A 26393-nucleotide genomic window follows, 5' to 3' on the forward strand; every position below is an offset into this window, starting at 1 on the left:
TTACATTTAAATGAAAATACATATTAACTGTAAAAATAGCAAACAAAAATCCCACAAAGGCATGGCCTGTTTGTGGGTATACCAGAAATGTTTATGAATTTTTGCTCCTATAATAAATAGACCGATATAATATTTTTGTGTTATGTAAGAAAGAGAAAAGAAAATATTCCGTTAAAGACTATAAGGTACTTTTTTATTTTATAGTAATTAAAAAAGGAAATAAAAAATATATAAAAAACATAAAAATATTCCATTATTCCATATTAATATACATTGATATAATTAGCTGCACTAAAAATGCATAGCACGCACGCTGTCAGTTTCATCGTCCATTGTATAGAAAGACAAATGACAAGTGCCAACCTATAAAAATATTTGTAGGTATTTGGCTGAGTCTTTTATCACTATATGTTGTTAAATTTTCAAAATTTATCTACCATATTTTAGAAATTTTATTACGAAATACATGATCAAGTGCAAATTCAAAAAAACTTATCAGTTTAAAGGAAAAATATTATAAAATGTCATACTGTCAAAAAATGTTTTTACTTACGTAATTTGATGAGATCAAATAATTTTTCTCTTGAAAACAATATTATGAAGTGCATTATTTTTTTGGCATTCACTTTAGTGACATGGTGCATTTTCATTAAAACACAACAGTGTTATCTGTCAACTTCGAAAATACAAATATATATAATTACCCAGAAGTCACAGATTATCCGATATTTGTACAATTCTACATTATCTCTGCAGTACGCTAGTCAGGAGTGCTATTTATAGATTTTACCTTTTAAATAATCACGCAAAAACTCTATCTATCTCTGTCTTTCTCATTTTGTCAAACAAAGTATGAAGAGTACGTAAGAAATTGACGAACATACAATGTAACAGGATATTTTTTTTAATTGCTTTGTCTTGAAGCGGTATATTTTACGCATTCGGCGGCACACCGTACGATCCAACTTACCGACTACAGCCTTAATTGCGCGAGTGGAGCAGTGTGTGGGCGGAGAGGGCAACATCGGGCGAGAGGGCGGCAGCGCGAGGGGCATGAGCATGAGCAGCGCAAGGAGCATAGTGTAGAGGGGCTATTATTTCCTCATCCAAAAATAGATTTCCTACTACTTTCCTTAATCCTTATCGTGGTGTGCAGAAGCTGTGGCGCACGTGCCGGATTTTTTTTAATGTACTTGTGTTTTTAAAATAAATGTTTTCGTTCTTAGGTTTACCCTGATATTTCGATTTTGGAATCATTTTTTCTCAGTCGTAACTAACCATGTTAGAAAATGTGAAACAAGTTGTGGTAGAGTGGAATTCAGACCTCCAGATCAGTAGCCCGAGACCACAATCCCTTTCAATTAATATAAGAATTTTTATTAAAAATCAAAATACAAATTTACAAAATAATCGGAACATTTGCAATATGGAGTATATTTGAAAAAAACTAAAAACCAAAAGTTAAAACATACTTATGTACCGTGCGCGAAAATGTTTAATAACCCTTAATTTATAATGCTTTCTTAATTTACATAGTTCATAACATCGTAAGGAGAGGATGTAGGTTCTGAAAAGGAAAGGCGGTCTAACTTTTCTTCATACAAACGTAGTCCTGGATTATGTCATCACAGCAATGTTTTTTTTTTTATATTTACCACTATTGTTTTGCTTTTTTGATAAATTGTTTCGTATGGGAGCTAGAACCATCCAAAAACCCATAAAACCGCCTAGCTTTATCTGCCGTCTTTGGACGGACGGTATTTAAATATGATAAATATTTTTGAAAAACGCAAAAAGTACCAACACAGAAAATTTCATTGTAATACTCTTTCTTAAAAAAAACAAAATCGGTTCAGTTTTGGGGTGCGTAAAACGGACCAGTGAAACATCAATTTTGTCAGCTAAAAAAATATCGCCTATCTCTTAAATGACGTATTTTAAACAATGCACATTTTTTTGTGGGTAGAAGTATCTATTAACAATACTTCAAGCAACGCGATGTCTATCTGGCTCAAATGTTTATCTCAAACTAATTTTTAAAAGACTAAGTTTGCGTTCCACAATAAATAATTATTCACTCGGTTCGCTCCATACAAATTTATACGAAAATGACGCACAGCAAAATTAATAAAAATCAAAAGTAGAAGTAAATGACAAAACAAGTGTGCTTTTTTTAATTGCATGAAATCGAAGACTTTTAACTATGCCATTTTTTAGGGCTTTCGTTTATATTTAGGTATGATTATCTATGTTCACGCATTAAATTCAATATGTCCATGTATTTATAATTTACCAAAACTGAACGGTTTGGGTAGGTAGGAAGAAATTGCCTTAAGGCAATATGCCCGTCTTTATATGTATATATATTGTATATGTATATAAAGTTTTAAATAAATAAATGAAATTTATAAATAATAGTTTGTTTATAGTTTTAAAGTAACTTTTTTTATTTTCCTTAGCGTACATTTATTTTAAATATTTCAATACTTTGCTACTTGCCAGTAGGCTCACAGCATAACTTGTTTGCCTATTTTGCGCCCTTAAGAACTAATATAAACTTTTAGCCTTAAAAAAGAGGCTTAGCTGATTATTCCTTTTTTAAAAAACGTATTTAGTCATTAATGTGTTTATCATGTTTTTAGTCATTAAAGCTTTAAATATCGCCATTTAAAAGGCTCGGCAACTCTGATCCAAAGTCAGGGTTTCGCAATAGTTGATGTGAGTTCACCTTTAAGCCTAATTGCGTAATTACTGTAATAAATAACCCACAAGCATTTCAGGTGATTTGATCAGACAATGGCCTACCAGCATTATTACTTACGTTTGTTACCATTTTATTCGATGGTTTTATAAAACACCTGCGTTTGATAATTCCATTTGTAAAAGGGTGCGCGTAGGTAGATTTAGAGCATCCATTACCTTTTTCGATTATTTAATGTCATGCTTTTAGTTAGTTTCCCGAGCATTTTTTCTGCTTGCTTTCATTCTTGTGTGGTGGCTGGCTATAATGTCACATAAGTATACATATAACCATTGATATATTAAAATACATAGATTTGCCCTGTTCCAATTGAATTATTACCTACATACTAGGAAACGCTTGAAAATCTTATTTTCTCAATTCCCATACTTCTGATCTCACTGATCTGATGAATCTCACCCGCATAAATAAAGATTTCAGCTCTTTAACTTCACAAACATCAACAGATGAAAGAGTTGAAGGAATACAGATGTTCGAATATGGGCAGAATGGTGAATGTAACATAGTATGTAAAGTGGCCACTTAAACCAGCCATTGACAGGTCATAAGCCCTGTAGATGCCTAGACTTCTATATTACCTTCTCTTAAATGTTCTTCATCTCTGTTGTAATATGCTCCCCAGGGAGTTGAATCCAGTTCTTGTGTACAAAAATTTGGACAAACTCAAAATATTGTTGAGTTATTTATTTATTTACGAACTTATGCAGTCTATTTCAACAATGGTAAATATAATTTCTTATAATAAATACAGGTACTAATAAAATTAAATACAACCAAATAAAATTTAAGTTAGGACAAAAATAAATAAATTATTATCTCAAGACAAGATCCGGTCTATCTTGGTGATTTTTTAAATCCATAAAGACTTGCCTAAAAGATTTTTTTTCGATAAGATATTTTTTTTTTCATAAACCAACTCTACTGCTTTCATTGCTCCTTTCACTAAATTATAAGGAGGGCTAATGTCGGATACTGTCATTCTTCCTCATACCCATATTATTGCAAAAACTAATTGTAGCGAAAGATGTGTTTACTTATATTAAATTAAGTCACAAAATTATATTTTCAGGATGGTGTTTTATATAAATTGAAAAACATCAATTAAGATTATTATTATAATTTATTTAAATGTTTTTATTCATACTAAGATACATATTACAAAAAAAAAACCTATCGCTCACTCTATGAGGCCAAGAGCCCTGTATTTTAAAAGAATACTTAACTTCGACGCCTTTCATATGATTCACCAAAAGATTAATTGCATTTCAAGGTTATTAACAAATTAAATTTAATCATGTCACAGTGAAAGGATTGTTAGTACTACGATTGACAATTACAATACTAAGGTTTAGAAAGCCAATCTATTTTTTTTGATGGGAAAGGACAGCATAACATATATATTTGTTCAGATTTGTTAAAGAATTTGTTGAATTGTGTCTGAATTATTTTCTTCATTCCGACCGGAGAAATATGTCGATGAACTAATGATATATTTTAGGGATGGTGACCTTTCGATGGAGGTCCGCAGCCACCTTGTACGCCATCTGCTTCTACATCCTAACGACTGCTGTGGTCCTGGTAGTTGGCTACGAGAGGATCCTCATTCTGCAAACCACCAAGAAGTTTGACGACTACATCTACGCCATTATCTTCGTCGTGTTTCTGGTGCCACACTTCTGGATCCCCTTCGTCGGCTGGGGAGTGGCTCACCAGGTCGCCATTTATAAAACGATGTGGGGAAGATTCCAAGTAAGTTGTATTTAGACAATTGACTTTTATACCGATATATTATTTTATGACGATCACTTAAACTAGCCAAACGATCAATTCGTTTCTTACTCATTTCACTGCTTTAAAAATCAATCAAGAGTTTTGACTCATTTTTATAGATATAGCTACTCCGTATAAAATCGCTATGCTGATCGCTATGCTGACTAGTTCCAAAACACGACTGCAACTTTGTCATGACTTATAATGTCGGCTGGTTTTAGAACACGACGTTTCCATACATGTACAAGGCTTTAAGGAAATGTAATTTTCTCTCTCCGTTGGCGTTACAGCCAAAATCGAGCCCTTCTGCAATTGTTGCCTCCAACTCCGTGTGTCTTCCACCGCCGTCTTCCAATTCGCCACCTGGAGAAACCGCGCTGCATCCTTTCTCACCTCATACTCCATCCACTAATCTCCTTCCACCCGGATGTCTGTTCACTAGTCTTTTAGAGACGCGTGAATCCGGCATTCATTGTACATGTCCGGCCCAACCTAACCTACCCTTAGCAGTTTCATAGGTGTCGAGATGCTTGCGGCCTGGACCTCAATTATGAACGCTATCTTCATCTGAACATATCGAGATGGTATACTTAACTTCTGTACTATCTACCTCGGTATGTTCTACTTACTTGTCATTTCGACATCGTATGATCGAATAGAACCAATGAATGATCCCGAAATTTTAGTCCGCGATCTTACCTCATTAACATTTAAAATAGTTCTCATTTATATTTTGAATCGGCCTCTGTGATAAAAAGTGCCCACTTCAAAGTGATTATAAACTCTAATTCAAACAAAAAATGCTCGCTCGAACACGATTTTTGCATGACTTTTGAGAATCACCAAGACGGTATACTTAAATATCACCTGTATTTATCTATTGAGCGATTATAAGGCCGGCTCTCGATACGCACACTCAGAAATATGTAAAACAGATGAAAAAAATGTAAAAACTAATTATTTTTTTTATAGTGGCTACTTCCTTACGCCTAGATACTCTTATATAGGAAAAATCTAGCGACATTATTTTTGCATTTAGCTTCTTGTTTTCAAAACTGACAGTTATGTCAGAATTTAATTCGACTTAAAAATTAACTTATGTCTCTCTCATATTTTAATAGGCTTTTAAGAAAAAGAATACCAACCTCAAAACGGTTAAAAAATCAGATAAATCGTAGTTTAATGAAAAATTGCTCGGTGGAACAACATTTTTGTCACTTTTAATGCGAAGATAAACGTATCGAGGTGTACTAAACCCGTCGGTACAAATCGATGTTCTTGCATCAAAACTTGATGGTGGGGAGATCGGTAGTGTATCTTCGTAATCAGTCGGGAAAATTTTATCTTCAACTCTGACGTAATACTGAAGCTATTTCATTTTAGTGTGTAGATATGTGTACCGTGACGTACGCTTCCCAATGTTTCATATCGATGTACCTACCCAAAACATGAATGTGGGAGGTGGATAATTTATCTTTGTAATCGCTAGAGAGAATTTATATTCAACTTTACCGTCAAGGTGAAGGTATGACGTCTTTATCTTCAACTTTATCTACAAAATAAAATAAAATTTTCTGCATGAAAATCAGAATGTGCTTACATTTTTTTCTTATAAACATGTTCAATTATAGGTTACCGACAAAGGTACTTTAAATGTTCATGCAAATATTCTCATTTTCCTGCACAGATATCGGTTTTTCTATATAGACAGTCGAAGATAACTCTGTTAACTTCCCACTGTAATCGGGGCCCTGGTATGTACAGCACATCGCTATGTTATGGCGTTTGCCAAATCGATAAGATTTGTGGCATCCCTTATGAATAGTCTATTTTCAAATTCTTTTGAGTGCATTTTTCATTTCGCATTTCCATAAGAATATTAAATTAGTTATAATTTCATGTCAAAATGGCTAATTTGGCTAATAAATAAAGTCTTTTTACTGTGGAATAATATGGTATCTTGTCAACTTCCCACGAATGTGATCTTTGAAATAAGGGTCGCTTTGTTTGGTTCTCAAGGATGCATCTGTTTTATACGGGAAACTACCTTGACCAAAATCCACAAATTTTGATTGACAGATTCTAACGTATTTTGTCATCGCTTCCAGCTACCAATAGTGTTTCGGATTCGTGTGTATTTTTATTCAAGTGTCAAACCATCCTGTCTTTTGAAATACAGTGGCACTTGCTTTGATCTTCTTAGTCCTTGAAGTCACTCCCTTCCCTGGTGGCGAGTCAAGAAAGCATTAATAGTTCTTGTAACATCGTAACGAACAATACACGAAAAACAGCATCTTAAAAATCAATCTGAGATAACGTCCCCGGATCAATAAAATAACATGAAGTCATAGAATTAAGAATAGTCCAGAAGGAGCTAAGAATCATATTTGAATACATCGAACTGTGTCCAATAATTCCCCCACTATACCTCACTTTCGCCGCGCGCATTCGTGATGCCGCCGCGTAATGTTGCACGATGGGAAAAAATATAATTATAACACAAATGTAAGGTTAAAAAAAAAGCAATCTCTTAATTTCTTTAAAATATTATTGTGCACGCGGAAATATTGATTGACACGACAGACTACTCACTACTACAGTTACACTATCTACATAAGTAAAGGGTCATTTAATAAAAGTAATTGAATTAATGAACATAGAACTTAAAATATAAAACACATTTTATTTTACATAAAACCGATATTTTTATGTCATGATATATAATATTTGATGTTTTAAAGATAATGTCGGTCAAATGTTCACGATAGAGTTGTTTAATCCGAGATTCTTTTTTTATTAGTTCTCTCATTAGATGAGCAAAGTAGGGTAAAAAATTGACTACCCTGGCAACCCTAACGAAATGTTCATTTTGTTTCTTCGACAATTTGACAGATGGAAAAATAATTCAATTTTTAAAAATGTAAATTTATCATTTGCTAATTACGCATGAAATGTGATTGCATCCTGTTTCTTTAAGATCCTGGAAATAAGTTCTGTTGGTGAATGTTATTTCATCTACTAAGATAATTAATTTAAATAGTATCATAACATATATTATATCCCCTCATACCAGCACTTTTGCTGATTGGGAATATTTTGTGACAGTAAAAAAAGAATCTTTATTCTTAATTTTTTTTTTAATAAATATCATTTTGTATGTGATACAGAAAATATTTTTCCAAAGCTTTAATTAATGGCGTGAGGTCAGAAATATTCTTCATAAAATAAATGATTCTAGTTTGTGTAGGAAAATTGCGTGTTGTTTTCATGGCTATTTCCTTTCGATTATACTGTACATAAAAATGAAACAATCAATTAAGTTAACTATCAATTTATTCCTTTCTACTTGCTGGGCAAGTAATTAGTCCATTAATTAATCAATGGTCATCGACAATTAATTTAATCTATGAAAGATACTTTGTCAATACAGTTTTACTATTTAATATGTATCAATCTTACAAAATCCCTCGAATATTAAATAAATCCAGTACTCGTCTATTTTGAAGTACCGATAAACTAATAAAAAAGAAAATGAAAAATTTAAATCTTTTTTTCTCCTTATATTTTCTCTTTTGTAAAAGGCTAGTAGCGAATCAATTGATTTGCATACATATATGGCTAGTTCCAGTTTTTTTCACTTGCAAAAAACTAAATAAATATGATTTTTTGGTTGGTCGGAAAAAAATAGCATTTGGCATAAATTCCCACAATAATAAAATAAAACTGTACAACAATACTAATAATAAATACTTTATTTTATTATGGATCATAACATAATAATCAATACCTACAGCTTATAATAACTCAACTAAGAACGACTCATGCTTGTGAACTTGCCCCGACTCGCTGGAAAATCCGTGTTGAGCTGGAGCACTTGAAATGCTTTCCTAAATATACATTATGTAAATGCACATTCATAAAAAGATTAATGTACATATACATGCACCCATAGAATTAAGAATAGTCCAGAAGGAGCGTAGAATCATATTTAAATACATCGGACTGTGTCCGAAAATCCCACTACTTTACCCCACTTCCGCCGCGCGCATTCGTGAAGTCACCGCGCAAGGTTACCAGATGGGAAAAAATATAATCATTACACAAATATAAAGTTTAAAAAAAAGCAATTTGTTATTTTCTCTAAAATTTTATTGTGCACGCGGAAACATTGATTGACACAACGGAGTAGATAAGTAAAGGGCCATTTAATAAGAGTAATTGAATTAATGAACTTTGAACTTAAAATATAAAACAAATTTTATTTAACATAAAACGGATATTTTTATATTAAATAACATTTGATGTTTTAAAGATAATGTCGGTCAAATGTCCACCACGGCGTTGTTTAATCCAAAGTCCAATTTTCATTAGTTCTCTGATTAGATGAACAAAGTAAGGTAAAAAAAATTACTACCATAGCAACACATACGAAATGTCCATTTTCTTTTCTTTGACAATCTGACAAATGGAAAAATAATTTAAATTTTAAGTAATGCATTTGAAATGTGATTGCATCCTGTTTCTTTAAGAAACCTGCAGTATTTCTACACTTTAAAACGACATAACACGGCATAGTTGAATTCGAATCGGGAGTTGCGTACTGAACGACGTCTACAAAGAAACTAATGGGCCAAAACGTAAAACTACTCTTTTAGAGTAGTTTAGTCGCCTTCTGTTTGATGCGCGTATGTGCTTTCTAGACTAATCTTAATTCTATGCATGCACATATAACGTCCGCACAGATTTGTTTTATTTTTTAATTATTTTTTTATATTTTTTTATAAGCATACAAAAATAAAAAGCCACATACAGCTTGCCCACCACATACCACACACCGCATCTGAGGACATAAGTCTCATTGGCGGTGAAAACATACACGGAAAAATTGATCTTTGACGAACGAGAGAAGCTTCCCAAAGAAGCTCTCTGTAATTTGGTAGCCTTGGCATCTTTGCGCTGTAATCCAGAACTACATTATATGCACTTCATGGTATCGTGGAAAACAGGGAAGTGAATTTGTCATTGACTGAGATTAAATTTATTAGACATGATCAATTCGCCGAAATAATTACAAAACTCTTTGAAAGCCTTAAAATTATTTTTGGAAGCCGTCAGATCTGTATATCCGTCAGGATCTATAACAGGGCCACGGATGGTTGCGAGAAGCTCCATTCGGTATTCGTAGAGAGGGGGAAAAGGACAAGACCACAGAATGTGTTCATAAGATTGATTAGGATATCTCCAGCAACACGAAGGGGAATAGACGTTATTTAATTATTTATTTTTTTTTATCATTAATTTGTCTCCTGATGTGTTTTGCATTGAAATAGAGTGGACTCCGGATCTTGAATTTTCCTTAAAAATGCATTTATATGACGAAAGTAGACTTTGATATTTCGTTTATGTATAAAATAGCCTTTTGCGATAATTTATACATTTTTAATTTCAAAACGGCGAAAAGTGTTTAATCCACTAAGGTATATAAAAATTATTTAAATTATTTTTTGTCATGTGTTTGTATTGAGTTAATGAGCAAGAATAAGCGATAAAAATAAAACAAAATGGTAAAGGTTATGCGTCATTCGAGAGAAAATTTTCTGCTCTACAAGAGAATGCGTTTGCTTTTGCATTACATATATTATTTTGTTTGATTACAAGCCATTAATGGAACGTCAAGTAGACGAAAGTGAGCATTTTCGACACTTCCTTCTGTTCGCGTTCAATAAAAGGAAAAAAGCTGCCAAAATTTCTCACGTATTTGCTCAGTGTGTGGTGAAAATACTATGAATTATCGACTAATTTGTTGTAAAATAATTTAGGAGAATACATTATTGCAATTTATTAACTAATTTTTGAACATTTTTTTTGTTTCTTCATTTGAAAAAAAACGGACAAAACGTATTGCTATATCCTAATAATTTGAATGATTTCATTATTTCGAGAGACCATTGCAGGAGACTGCTGCGAGATATTGCATAGATTTATATACATACTATTAAGCGTGTTGTCCAGATGCCCTTGGAAATATATGTATGTTTATGTAATAGTATTTCATTTTTATTTTTGCAATTATTTAATTATATACGTGCTTCCACTTTCCATTATGTTGTATCCCAACTCAACACAGGGCCCTTGGCCTCATAAAGTTTGGGATACGTTATTGTTATATTTTTTTTAAATTAATAAATTTTGTAAAGAATTTAATGTATTTCTTTTCTATTTGAATTGTTATTTTTGACTAAATGTATCATTTAATTATTGTTTATTTTAAGTTTTTTTTTCTTTTTAGAATATTAAATATTAGCGTTTTTATGATTTACACAAATATTTAAACTTTCGAGCGATTTACATCGAGTTGTAAATAATTGTTTGTTAGAAAATTGAAATTAAGTTGGGGTAGAGTGGGGATCAAACCTCGGAAATCTGATCCACGAGTCCGCGACACTAGCCAGGGGACCATAACCCGAATCAAAAGTTACTATTCATTTTTTAAATTTTTAATTATTATAGCTTAACACGGGCACAGCCTAAAAAGCCATTCTATGTTTGTAAATATGTTAACAATGTAATTTGACAACAATATTTTGAGTTTGTCTAAATTTTTGTAGACAAGGACTGGATTCAACTCCCTGGGGAGCTGTTTATATTAACATATTACAACAGAGATGAATAACATTTAAGAGAAGGTAATCTCGAAGTCGCAAACATCAACAGATGAAAGAATTGAAGGAATATAGATGTTCAAATATGGGCAGAATGATGAATGTTACACAGTGTGTAAAGTAGCCACTTAAACCAGCCATTGACAGGTCATAAGCCCTGTAGATGCCTGGACTTCTATATTACCTTCTCTTAAATATTCTTCATCTCTGTTGTAATATGTTAAATGTAATTTAAAATGAATAAATAGTATTTGCTTTCTAGTTATTATCCTTTTTATCTGTTATTTGTTTTCCAGTTACGGTATTACAAGGTGACGGGAGAATCCTTGCAGTTCCCTCATCTGAAGACTCTCATAGTCGTGATCAGCGTCGGCTGCCTGATCCTGGCCATCGTCTTCCTCCTCTCCCTGTGCGCCCTGATGGAGGGATTTCACCTGTGGCACACCTCGGCCTACTACCACATCATCACCATGATCAACATGAACTGCGCTCTCTGGTACATCAACTGCAGAGCCATCAAGACGGCGTCCCACAGCCTCTCAGAATGCTTCCGGAAGGTAACAGCAAGTTTTTAAATCTTTATTCAGTAATTTAATAAAACTTCCAGTTTACGGATGTAGTTTTCTGACTTTTTTCAATAAATTTCAGTTCTGCGATAATTCTTCAAGTTGTCTTATAAAATCTTTGACAAAACACCCAGTTTTCTTTTAAAATATTCCGTTTTTTATTCAGCATTTTATGTTTAATATAATCTTTCGGTTTTATAATGAAGCTTTAAGATTCCCATTAAAGCTCTAACTTTTATATTGAAGCTTTTAGTTTTCAATTTTCTGATGAAACGTTCAGTTTTCTGATTAGACATTCAGTTTTCTGATTCAACTGATATTTCTGTATTATTTAGATGATTTTCCTAATAAATTTTTTAGTTTCTGTTGAAATTTCATTTTTCTGATGAAACTTTTAGAAAAAATTTGAAAATACCTAATTTCCGGTGGAAATTTCTGGTTTCTAATGTAACCGTCTGGAAATCTAATGTGAAATCATTTGCATATCGTTATCAAATTATTATGGTTTTTATTTTTCATTATCTTATGATGCATAGGACAGTTATTGCAGCGTTACCTCAATTGTCAATTACTTGAACGCAAAATGATATGAATGCACGTTGGTTATTTGGGCAACTTCACTTTGCCCAAATAACCAAATAATGTTAACAAATAACCACACATCTGAAAAACTAGACTGATCGTATTGCCTTCAGGTATATAACAAATTATTCAAATGCAAGGCTATTTGAGTAGCAATGAAGTATCCTATCTACCATAAAGTGCAGATAAATGATTTATTCATTTTATTTTATTCAAGATTTTTACTGGCTTCCAAAAAGAATTTCAAGGCATTTAAAAAGTTTTGTAATCATTTTGGCGAAGTGATCATGTCTAATCAATGTAATCTCAGTGAGTGAAGAATTTACTTCCCTCTTTTCTCAATCCGAGGAAGTGCATATTTTGTACTTCTGGATTACATTTTTTCAGCACAAAGATTCTAAGGCTACTAGATTACAGAGAGCTCCTTCTAGCAGCTTTTCTCGTTCGGGAACGAAGAACTTTCCGTGTATGTGCACACCGCCGAGAGGACTTATTCCTCTGATGTGGTGTGCGGTATGTGGTAGGAAAGCTATTACATAAAAATATCCACTGTTAATCTAATAATGCATAATATATAAGAAAAGAGTTTCCTAAATTGTATGTATGCAACGTTTGTACACGTGTGTGTTTAGAGGGGTGCGTGTGTAATGCGTAAGTAAAAAAAAAGAAGAAGTATTTAAAAATTAGAAAATTATTTTCAGGCGTTGCCTAGTAGGTTGGTAGGTGATTTGGTTCAGCCGGATGAATCTCACCCACGTTGTAAAGGTTTCAGTTCTTTTACTTCACTAAAGTCAACAGATGGAAGAGTTGAGGAAATGTGGATGTTCAAACATGGGCAGAATGGTGAATGTTACACAGTGTGTAAAGTGGCCACTTAAACCTGTTTTCTCGGCGAACAGGGTCTACATTTGATTTCAGATGCGATTACTAGAGAGCAAAGTAATACATGTATCGATCATATTATAACAAAAGGAATATATGGTTTCGATGCCTTTACTTTTCATTCTAATATAACAGACCATCACACCATTGCCATATGTACCAAATCTGAATCTCACATTACAAAAGAAAAAAAATCTCGCGTTACAAAAATAATATACTCTGATTTGACAAATGATCTAGAAAACGAAATGTGGGAAAAAGTTTTTATGGAGAATGACGTGGATATGGCAATGGACGCATTCATTACAACATTGACTCAATACATAAACAAACACACGACCACAAAAAATGTATCTCACAAAAAACTAAAATTCACTCCATGGATAACCAATACTTTAGTACAAAATATTCACAAACGGAATAAATTACATGTAAAAGCCAGTAAAAATCCTAGCGATATAATTATTCAATACGAGTATAAGAAATATAGAAATTTGTGTAAAAAGAATATAAGATTAGCGAAACAAAACTACTACAAAAAACTGATTTACGAAAATAGTAACTGCGACCCTGCACGGATGTGGAAAATAGTGAGGGAAATTACAAGAACTTCAAAATCGAAAACTACCCAAATAGACAGTATTGACATAAATAACACAACAATATCAGACACTAAATCGATAGCAAACCATGCGAATAACTATTTTACTTCTGTTGGAAACACTTTAGCCCAAAATATTCTTAGTGAATTAAAATCTAACGAAGACACCCTGGCTTATAATATACCATCTCTTGCTTCAGCACATAAAATTGAAGAAATTACAACAACACCTATTGAAATAATAAAAACTATAGACTCCTTGAAACTGAGCACAGCTACGGGTCCAGATAAAATAAATTCAATTGTTATAAAATCAATTAAAACATATATAGCAAAACCATTAGCATTTATATTTAATCTTAGTTTTAATATAGGAATTTTTCCGAAACATTTGAAGGAATCGACTGTAATACCAATTTATAAAAATGGTGACAGTAAACGTATTAAAAACTACAGACCAATATCCTTGCTCAATACTGTTTCTAAAATTATTGAAAAAATTGTCAAACTAAAACTTAATAACTATTTAGAAAAAAATAATTTACTCTCAGAAAACCAATATGGATTTCGGACAGGCATGGGTACTGAAAACGCAATAGCTAAATTGTCTGAAACAATAGCTAAACATCTAGACAATAGGGAAAAATGCTTGGCTATTTTTCTGGACCTGGCTAAAGCTTTTGACACTATTTCACATAAAATTCTATTTAAAAGGTTACATAATATAGGAATCCAAGGGCAGTTATATAAATGGTTAAACAGCTATGTAAGTGGAAGATTTCAGAAGGTGAAAGTGGGTAGTGACTTGAGCGAACCTGCTCAGCTCTCATTTGGTGTTCCACAAGGGAGCACTTTGGGACCACTGCTGTTCTTGATATATATTAACGAACTTTGTAACAAGCCATCACTTGGACAAATCATTTCATTTGCAGATGATACAGCTATAATTTATAGCGCATCAACTTGGTCAGAAACTCATAAAAAAGCAAGCAATGACTTAAGTTATATTAAAAAATGACTAGACGAAAACCTGTTGACTTTAAATTCGGATAAAACAAAGTTCATTCGTTTTAGTGCAACTTCCGCCGGGCAACCTAATGAAATTCACGAACTTCAACTACATAATTGTTCAGTGATGGTAAATTGCAACTGCAAAAAACTGAGTAGTGTTCAAAGTATAAAATATCTTGGAATAATTATAGACCAGTATTTGAGATGGAATGAACAAATTGAAACTATAACTGCAAAAATTAAGCGCTTAATACATTTTTTCATCCCACTTAGAAATATACTTAAAGTCCCGGACTTGAAACACCTATACCATGCACTGGCAAATTCTGTGTTGACTTACGGTCTAATTGGTTGGGGAGCTTGCACAAAAACCGCCCTTGAACCTGTAGCAATTGCACAGAAATCTTTAATCCGAGTCATCTTAAAAAAAACATTTCGCTATCCAAGTGACTTGCTCTTCAAAGAATTCAGAGTACTGAATATTATTCAACAGTATATATTGAGAACGGTAGTGGTTACACACATAAAGAGAGACATTTACCCAAGCGTCAACCACAACCATAATACAAGATACTCTAATAGGGATCTGATACTAAGTGAAGGGGTCAACACTGTTCTGGCATCGAGACAACACTATAACGTAGGCAAAAAGGTCCATAACCTTTTGCCAGAATCGTGGAAAGACGGGAGTGTTGTCAAGTTACGGAAGGTGTTGACCTCGCTCTTTCATGACATTGGTCGTAGGGAGTCAGAAAAGTTGATGCATGCCACGGATTGGAGAACCTTACTGGATGTCAAAAATAAAATATAAAAAAATAAGGAATAATTTAAAAAATATATATTTATACATACATAAATTGTCTATGTTTTTATAAATGTATGTACGTGTATGCGCATGGGCGTATGTACGTGTGTGTATGTACATGTGTATATATGTGTATATTTACATATACATGTGTGTATATATGTGTATGTCTGTATGTATATGAATCAAAATATGTATCCGAATAAGTTTAATTTTGTTTGTCTGTGTTCTATATTAATTTGTTAAGTATTATAATATATTAAAATGTAATTGCCTAGCTTGGAACGGGGTATGTACCCTTGTTAGCTGGGCAAAGTGAATATGGAATTATATTTTGATAAAGAGTGTGAATAAATAAATAAATAAATTAAAAAAAAAAAAAAACCAGCCAATGACAGGTCATAAGCCCTGTAAATGCCTAGACTCCCATATTTCCTTCTCAAAAATGTTTTCCCTCTCTGTTGTCATAAATTTAAATATGAACAACTCCCTAGGGAGGAAATCCAGTCAGTCTGCAAGCATTTGGACATAATCAAACATTGTTGAAAAAAAGTCATTTAAAACGAGTATTTATATTGAAAAGAGTATAGGAGAGAACTTGATAAGAGGTTTAAAAATTAAAACAAAAAAAATAAATTATACTCACTTTAGAAACCTTTTAAACATTTTTTTTAGTAATGTTATGACGCTTTGATTATGTTTTTTTAAAAGTATGGTAAATTTCAAAACCTCGTTCTGAAAAAAAATAAAACAATAATAATTAGTACATATTATTGAATGAAAATGTGTAACGAGTCCCTTATAAAACGGTAGATAACCTCAATATGTAGGGCAAGCGATGTATTGTCAACAAATAAGAAGGTAGATATGAAAATACAGAATAGTATTTTTAGTATATCTGTTTTTGTATATATATTGTTCATTAGTTATCATTACTATCTAAATAAATACATTATTATACAGTATGATGATGACGCAATGATTAAACTGAAATACAACGCATTTCATGATTATGGTCCTTACTTGTTTTTTCCAAGGAAATGGATGAAGAGTGCACTGCAAGTATGATATCTCACTACAGAGGGCTGTGGCTGAACTTAAGTGAACTTCTTCAAACCCTGGGGAATGCATATGCCAGGACTTATTCCACCTATTGCCTCTTCATGTAAGTTTATATTATCTCGGCGTTTTATGCACCTGCAATACTTATGATCACTATATTGAAGATTGTTTCGGAAAAATCTCTTTTACAAAAAAAACAAAATATTTCCCGAAACTTGGATTTATCATACAAATAACAAACAAGTAATATTTAGATCAAAAAAATCCGGGATAAACAGTGACCGGTTTCATCGCTTTAGCAGCATCTTCATTTTTCATTATTCATTTTTATCATTATTTTTTTATTATTATAACTAACCTCTATTTATTATAAAATTATTAAATATTTTTTTTGTAAATTAATCAGTTTTCGAGACCGGTATTATTACTACTACTACCATCACGCCATTTCCCCGTAGGGGTAGGCAGAGAGAATGGACCGCCACACACGTCTATCCTGGCATACAATCCTAGCCTCTTCCACATTCATACATCTTGTCATACATGCCCTTCGGTTCTGTCTGCTTTTGACATGACCAGACTTAAGATTTTGGTTTATCTGATCATGCCACGTCTTCCTTGGTCGTCCTCGTCTAACGTTGTTAACCGGTATTATGATCATAAAATTAAATGTTTTTACACAAAAACGGTAAAAAAAATATAAAACCAAGACAAAAATTATTTTTCTCGCCTCAATCAACATGATAACTTATTTTTTGCAAAATAAAAAAATATTTAAATAACAAAATATTGATGTAAAAATAATAATGTATTTTTTTGTCAAAATTTGAGTATAGAGAATCTTCCCACGCGGTCTTATTTTTTTTACATCGACGATGTTTGACGTATGTAGTTTTTTTTTGTAAAAAAGCTAATGGTTATGAATGTTCTCTAACCATGTACGCCGTCCCATTTCTGTGTAAGCGCAGCGCAGGTGATTGCTATTACGTATGATTGAATTTACAGTCTCTATGGAGCAACCATTTGCTGATTGGAATGTTGGAAAACGCTCTGGCATTATCATTTCATCCATTAGAGTTTAAAGAAAATACACATTTTATGTGGGAATACAATCTATTTTCTTTCAATAATAAAATGACAAGTTTATCTACCGCTATCTGGCGTTGCCAGGACCCCGATTACAATATGAAGTTAACAGAGTTGTCTTCGACTATCTATAAAGTAAAATCGAAATTTGTGTACTATAATGTGTATATTTGTGTGAAAATTTGAAATATCTTCGTCGATAACCTGTAATTGAATATGTTTAGAAAAAAACAGGGATGAAAATTGTATTCTTCATAAAGAAAATTTAATTTTACTTTGTAGATAGAATTTCAGAAAACTGTTAACTTCCTATTGTAATACGAGCCCAGGGCCCCGATTACAATGGAAGTTAACATTTATCTTCAATTTTACCTACAAAGTAAAATTAAGCTTTCTGTATGAAAAGCAAAATATGCATAGGTACATGTTTTTCTTTTGAACATGTTCAATTAGGTTGCCGACGAAAATATTATAAATGTCCATGCAAAAATACTCATTTTCGTACACAAATATCGTTTTTTTTTCTTTATAGACAGTCGAAGATAACCCTATAGACTTTCCATTGTAATCGGGGCCCAGGGCCGCAATTTTGAAAGGCTATCTTCATCGGTATGTACTAAGACGGTATAAACTAATATCTTTGTTTATTTATGAACGTGTGTATATTTGTATGGAAATTCAAAGTATCTTCGTTGGTAATTGAACATGTTTATATTAACATATTACAACAGAGATGAAGAACATTTAAGAAAAGGCGACTTTTTATTTTATTTCATTGGAAAGCCAACAGCCATTTATAAATTTATAAGATACAATTATACCATAAATACATATCACAAAATCCAATTAGAGGCTTCCACATAATATTGTTACTGTAAATGTTGTCACATAAAATTTATACATAACATAAAATAACTAATCATACAAAACTTATAATATTACTAGAAATTTAAATGTAAATGTGCTACATATTATAATAATAAAAATACTTTATAGTTTTATTCCACTTTTATTTATAATTATTTTATAATTTTTTTACCAGTGACCGGGTTTCGTCGTGACCGACATCGTCAGACTGGTACATATTATTACATATTATTACTACATATTATTATTACTACATATTATTCTAAATATATCTACTTTTGAATATTGGTCACATAGTTGCACATTATAATATATAATCCAAATATAGTTGACCATACAGTGTACATTTATAATGTGCCTACATGCAGAGCTGCACATAACCTGCATAATATAGGCTGCGGATTCAAGGCGCAACATCACAAGTTGAATTATTTTTAGAAATTTTACTTTTAAAGGAAGTTAAAGATATGTTATTAATATCAATACAATTTAATTTATGATTACACATATTTCAGATTCTATTGACAAAAGAATTTTGAAAAGATACAGATACATGCACATATAGATACAGTGATATAGAAGTCTAGGCATCTACAAGGCTTACGACCTGTCAATGACTGGTTTAAGTTGCCACTTTACACACTGTGTAACATTCACCATTCTGCCTATATTTGAACATCTATATTCCCTCAATTCTTTCATCTGTTGATGTTTGTGAAGTTAAAGAGCTGAAACCTTTATTTATGCGGGTGAGATTAATCTAATTGGGTTATTTTACCTACATACTAGGCAACGCCTGAAAATCTTATTTTTTCAATTTCTGTACTTCTTCATGGACCAGGTGGATTTATCAACAAGCCCTGTAGAGGCTTAGACTTATATATTACCTTCTCTTAAATGTTCTTCATCTCTGTTGTAAAATGTTAATATAAACAGCTCCCCAGGGAGTTGAATCCAGTCCTTGTCTACAAAAATTTAGACAAACTCAAAATATAGTTGATCTGGTTTAGAAGAAAAAAAATGTAAACATATTATGTTTTTCATACAAAAAACTTAATTTTTCTTTGTAGATAAAATTAATGAACTAAAATGGTTATCTGTAAGAAAGAGACTTAAATTTAATATGTTGATATTTATACATAAATTTTTTCACGATAAATTACCAAAATATTTTAAGGATAAAGTTGTCTTAAACAAAAATTGACATGAATATGCTACTAGACAAAAGGATAAAATAAGACTACCATTATTGAAAAGAGCTGAGTCGCAAAATTGTTTGATGTATAAGGGTTTAAAAATGTATGATGAGATGCCTGAATGTATGAAGAATGAAAAGTGTCTGAAAGAATTTAAAAATAAATGTATAAGTTACTGTAAGGAAATGTAAATATATATAGATGATGTAAATGTACATAATAGTTTATATTAGTTTTAATATAAGCTAACTTAAGAAATAAATAAAAAAATATATATTTTAACTTTCCATCAAAATACATACTCAGGGCCGCGATAAATGATATATTTATCGGTACTATCGAAAATTTGAATTCAGTGAAGAAAAAACGATATTTATGTACAAAAATGTGTATATTTGTATAAAAATTTATAATATTATCGTCGGTAACCTGAAATTAAACATGTAGAAAAAAAAGAATATTTGTTCATAAAGAAAACGTAATTTAACGTTGTAGATAAAAATGAATATAAATTTCAACTTCCCATTGTAATACGGACCAATATGAGGTAGGGTGAAAAGAAAATAATGTTTTGTGCTGGATGATACGAAGCATTATGCTGGTTTTTAGTGACCGACCGAAGTTTCGATTTCGGTTTCCACCAGTTTCAGCCAATAAACCGAGTTTTGGCCGCGGTTTTGGTTTTAGACATAAATTGGCCGAAACCTGCGGTTGGGATGTGTCGGGTTACGTTCTGCTATACTCGGGTGCATCTTATGGCTCGTGAAAAAAATACTGCCCTAGCAACACTAACGAAACAACCATTTGTTTTCTTCGATAATCTGACAGATGGAAAAATAATTAAATTTTAAAGTAATGCATTTACTACTTATTTATTATTTATTTATTTATTTATTATCATTATATTACAAACACAAAATTATAATTTATGTAAAGTTGCTTTGACTGTCTAACTAGGGTTATTTACCCCGTTCTAAAACACTCAAAAAATATAAAAAACAGTAATCAATTTATAGAAACAGTTATAAAGATACAGGACAAAGTGAAAAACAAAGTAAAAAATGGAGTAAAAACATAGTAAAATGTAATAAAAACATAGTAAAATAGTAGTAAAAACATAGTAAAAATGTATTAAAAACATAGTAAAAATGTAGTTAAAAAAACGTAGCCAAAAAAATAAATTATAAAAAAAAGTAATAAATGCAGTAAAAACATAGTAAAAAAATAAAAAACCATGAAATGCATTTGCATGCTTACACATGCATTTGCTAATTACACATGAAATGTATTCCCATCCTGTTTTTTTAAGATCCCAGCAGTATTTCTACACTTCAAAACGACATAACACGGCATAGTTTAATTCAAATCGAGAGTTGCGTACTGAGCGACGTCTACAAAGAAACTAATCGGTCAAAACGTAAAAGTACTCTTTAAGGAGTAGTTTAGTCACCTTCTGTTTGATGCGCGTATGCGGTTTCTGGACTATTCTTAATTCTATGCGTAGGACAGTCAAAAATACTATACAATAGCTTAAACACTACGATGACTTACCTCACCACTAGAAAAAATACATTGGAGATAAATTTAAATCAACCTGAAAAAGCACACAATGACAACACTTACCCGATGAGACATAACATAACTAGACCATACAATATTTTTTATATAGCGCTAACGGGTTTTTAAAATAATAAATAAAATAAAAATTGATTTATTTAACACACCAATTTTTAAGAACTAGTAAGGTTTAACAATAAACACGGCCAATGTTGGACGTTTTGAAGTGACTTAAATGTGTAAAAGTTATTGAAATAAGTTTCGGATACGGTTACGGTTTCGGCCGAAACTAGAACAGAAGTCGAAATTTGGTTCGGTTTCGACCGAAAATCTTGTTTCGGTCGGTCACTACTGGTTTTCCATTATGCAAGAAAGGGTACAAAAAGAAGTAAAGTACCAGACTCCAACTCGGTAATTTTGAGTCTTTCCACTTGAAGCAAATAAGAAACATCTAGAATACTTTTATAATCTCAGAGTAATAAATCTTTCCGTATGGGCAACTATGTTAGGTTATTACTCTAAGGTTATAATAGGGATGTACCTAAGTAATCGAATAGTTTTTCCGCCAGAACGTTGATTCATTGACCAAAAATTCTGCAAACGTGAAACTTTCAGTTTATGCAATTTAAAACGTAGTATGTATATAATACACAGAGCTGGTTTTAGCACTACCAGCGCCCTGGGCGGGATTTCTACGGCGCCCCATATCTTCCACCCCTTTAAACTCATATGAAAAAGGCAAAGTTTATGCTGAAATAACCATTTATTAAAAAAATACTAATAAAATTTTACATTTCTTGACTTTCTATCGGTAAACTCTTTTATTAAAATACTAAAGTTTATGTTTTCCGCAATTTCGTTTTCGATTGACAAAGATACCACGTTTGTCAATCTAGATTGAGATATTGTCGATCGTAGATAAGTTTTTATCAGTTTAAGCTTAGAAAAACTTCTTTCCCCACTAGCAACCTTTACAGGTATAGTGATCAATATTCGTAACGCTATACATACATTTCGATACAGTTCTTGTAAGCTGCGATCTTCAATAAAATTTAAAACAATTACAGGAGTAACCACATTCTAATCAGGCAAAAATGATTTCAGACTTATGAGTTCATTACACAACATACATACACAGGAGAAATTAAAAATATACTATTTCTTCAAAATAAGGCAATGAGGATTATACTCAGAAGAAATATATATTCTAATGTAGAAAGAATGCACAAAGAAATTGGCTTGCTCACAGTAAAGCAACAAATTAAACACAATGTAGCAATTTTTATGCATAAAATGAATAAAATAAAAACAATTACCAATGAGGAGAAAAACAGAATCTAAAAACTCATTGTACAAAGGATTGAAGCTGTACAATGAGTGACCCGAAGAAATAAAGGAAACATAATAAATTGAAATATTTAGAATTAATTTGAAAAAATATGTTATTGAGAAATTTGGATAAAAAAATTGTATATGATTATAAGTTTATATTAGTTCTTAAGATGTTATAAACTAGCGTAATAAAGCATAAATAAATAAATAAAAATCTGTATCGGATTTATAATCTACTGTTAATTTCAATTGAAGATCACCACAGACCTTGAGAAGTTCTAGTTTTTCCGGGTATTTTTTTATATTGAACAGAAAAGACCAAGATTCCAAGTACTCATTCAACTGTTCAAATCTTTTATAGAGTAAAATTAAGGTAGTGTCCAAAATGCTGTTGAAAAATTCAACTTCAAATTTCTTTTCTGGAGAAGTTATAAGCTCATCGTGGATGGTTTCACCAGCTTGGCGTTTAACACGTCGAATTTTTGTTGTGGCTCTAAACACAGGTTCAATTTCTATTTCTGCTGCCAACTCCTTTGCACTTTTAAAGCCTTTTAAAACTCTTTTAAAGCCCGTGTTTCTGTAGTTTTCGATAAAATCTAAGCATTTTTTAAACATTTCTGTGCATTTAACGAGATCCATGTCTATTGATTGTAGAGATTTACTGACGACACTTTTAAAAGTGTTATTGTAAATGGCTTTATATCTGGCGCCCTGGGCGGTCGCCTAACCCCGCCCTACCCTAACGCTGTTACTGATAATACAGATTAGCATATACTAAAAGATTGTTAAATAACACCAAGATAAAAATGCAACGAATTATTTAAATAAGGGAAGTGGCATTGAAAAATAACCCACAACCCACGGGAGTAAAAGTGGTAAAACAAAAAAAACTCATTTGCATATGAGAGCAGTTACACTCAAACTGTAATCTTACAACCCTTGTCTTATGCCAGTAGGTACTCCTATATGGGCACGAATTTTGGCACCCTACCAAAGCTCAGAACACCAAACTATTGAGTTTTAAGAGTAAGTGCTTGAGGAGAATATTAGGCATAAGGTGGCTCGATTTTATAACTAACATGAGGCCGTCGATGACGATCTTTCGAGTTTATTCAGTGGAACTAAGGGGCGCTGGATTAACGTGGGAGGAGACGAGAGTGCTGGCTGGCGATAAAATCTCCTGGAGGTTACTGGTGATGTCCACACACTCCACTTAGGAGCGAATGTGGAAAGGAACAGGAAAAAATAGTAATCTAACATTCTTTTGTAAAACCAAAAGCACAACTTTACTTAATGTTCACTCAAATGTGCCATCTAGTTTTTTTTAGAAGTAACAATGGCATGATGATCTATTATTTCTTAAATTTGAGTATAACAAAATTGTTGAATAGAATAACCCGCTAAGCCTCTAGTTTAAGGCTTGTCAGCAGGTGGGATAGAAAGGATATGGAAGGAGGTAATGCAAAATACACCAGGGTGCTTTCTTGGATTTTTTTTCTTGCAACTGGCGGGAATCGAACCCGCAACGCCAGTTTCACAGTTGGCCGTCTAACCAACTGCGCCACGGTGCCTATAAATGAATATTTTGGCATAATTAACTCAAAAACTAAACATTTGAACCTGTGCCTCTCAGATGCAACATGCTTGCTCCAATTATGTTGAGTCAGAGAATAATCTTGATATCATATATTCAAGATCATTTCTATAGCACTATTTTTGTGAAAATTACCTCTAGGGCGCTGTTCAATAAATATCCTAATACGTCTTGTAGCTACAGAGCGCATAGACGGTTGGAATTCTCGTTTCTAGTTATGTTATATTTTAATAAAAGCAGAAGCTAAATCACAATATGTCTTGCAGCTCAGAGAATACGAATGATTAAAACTAGTCCCCATTTACATTTTACATATAAAGTGACTAAGAACTGTTTTTAATAAAATATTTATGCAGTTACAGAACGCATAGTCGGTTAGAAGTCCAGTATGGAAGTCTTCTCAGCGTAAATATTATTATTTTTTTTTTTATTTATCTAGCCATATTTACAATAATACGGTTATAATATAATAGATACTTAAAACTAGACTGAAAAATTTTTCAAACTTATAATTTTCAATATACATAATGTGTCATAAATAAAGTTATAGTATACAAGAATAGAATTTGGAAAACCATAAATAAAATGTTTATACATATTTACGTTTGTGATTTTAAAATAAAATGAAAAAATAATATTGCATTTTCTCATCACTACTCACCCACGACGACAATGCCTGCATGCTGTCGCTGATTTCCATTTTGAATATATTTTTATTCAAGTTGAAGATATCACTTGCTTTGGCTCCAATAATATTATATTATATAAGTTGCATATTCTATGAATGCATGAATTTTTGCTGCATTAGTGTTTACATCGGTGCAGTAAAATAACTTGATGTGACGGATACGTTTAAAAGGCACATGGAAATTAAGTAAACCTAGTACATTGGGGTAGTCAGTAATGCCATTTAAAAGCTTAAATAGAAGCATTAAGTCAGCAAAAAGTTTATTTCAAAATGTAGTAAATGTTTCATTATATTTATTTAATAGGTAAGTATTTCTATATGATAGACATTTTAATAATTTATTTTGGACTTTTTCTATTTTATATTTGCGATTTTCATAGTATGGATTTCTTAGTTTCATAATAATTTCATAATATTTCATTTTATATTTTTAAAGCAGTTTGTCACTTTCTTCGTTGTGTAAAACCAAATAGCTGTTATTGAAAATTGAAAAATTAAAACCCTGTTAAGTTTTCATTGAAATATTTGTACAGGTTTTGCAATATTACCGTGGCTGTGTACGGAGCCTTGTCTGAGATAGTGGACCACGGATTTGGCTTCAGTTTCAAAGAAATTGGACTCTTTGTGGACACTGTCTATTCATCCACTTTGTTCTACATATTTTGTGACTGCTCTCATAAAACTACACTACAGGTACGAATATAAACATTTAAATAAGTGAATTTGTTTATGTACGGTAGTAGCAAATAATAACGACACTATTGACTATAGAATAATTTATAATTTATTTAGCAAATGAAAAAACAATAAAAATATTTTATAGTATGTATGTAGAATGTACGATTTTTATTTTTCTTCTGTTTTTTTTTTTTTACTTTTCAAGTTCTTCAACCTACCTATGCTAAAAAGATTGTCATTTCATTTGTCAATAGAATCCAATTTATTATTTTTTTTTTTAATTTATCGGCACCAAGAGAATAAAATAATATGAAAATAAATTCCCACCTAGGCATAGCCTGTGCATATACATATACATGATATAGCCAGTTTTACATTACAGCTCATACCTATATAAACAATAAAAAATACACAGTGTTAGTATATTTTTTTAATTAACAGAAAATTTACCGACTGACCAAAGTACTTTCTGATAAAATATTATTAAAATTTGAAGCATTAACTTTGTGGTCAAACATTTTACTTAATGTAATTAAATCTTTGTATGTAACCACTTACTGACTTTTCTATGTCTACCGGTTTCGAGACGAACCCGTCTCTTCGTCAGGACACCAATTAAACCAACATGCAAAACCCACTATACACCTTCACCATAGTTGTTGCACAAAAATATAAAACCAACACGACGTGCAT

At 31.9% G+C, this 26393-nt stretch overlaps 1 protein-coding gene across 2 annotated transcripts in view; it reads left to right on the plus strand.

The window, feature by feature from the left end:
* The window catches only part of LOC148274934 (gustatory and odorant receptor 22-like), a 59336-nt gene that overhangs the window by 4194 nt on the left and 28749 nt on the right, over window positions 1-26393 (plus strand). Inside the window, exons 2-5 of one of the 2 annotated variants that reach the window (XM_088236443.1) lie at window positions 4260-4510; window positions 11490-11750; window positions 16678-16805; window positions 25556-25715. In XM_088236443.1, the coding sequence (XP_088092569.1) occupies window positions 4260-4510; window positions 11490-11750; window positions 16678-16805; window positions 25556-25715 (800 nt within the window). Of the gene's footprint in view, window positions 1-4259; window positions 4511-5595; window positions 5845-11356; window positions 11751-16677; window positions 16806-25555; window positions 25716-26393 lie in introns of those variants that run through there. The other variant, XM_088236442.1, reaches the window with a different exon arrangement.

This window comes from Micrasema longulum, unplaced genomic scaffold (genome assembly GCF_059751315.1).
Source record: "Micrasema longulum isolate JH-2025_06_02 unplaced genomic scaffold, ASM5975131v1 h1tg001557l, whole genome shotgun sequence".
Classification (NCBI taxonomy): Eukaryota; Metazoa; Arthropoda; class Insecta; order Trichoptera; family Brachycentridae; genus Micrasema; species Micrasema longulum.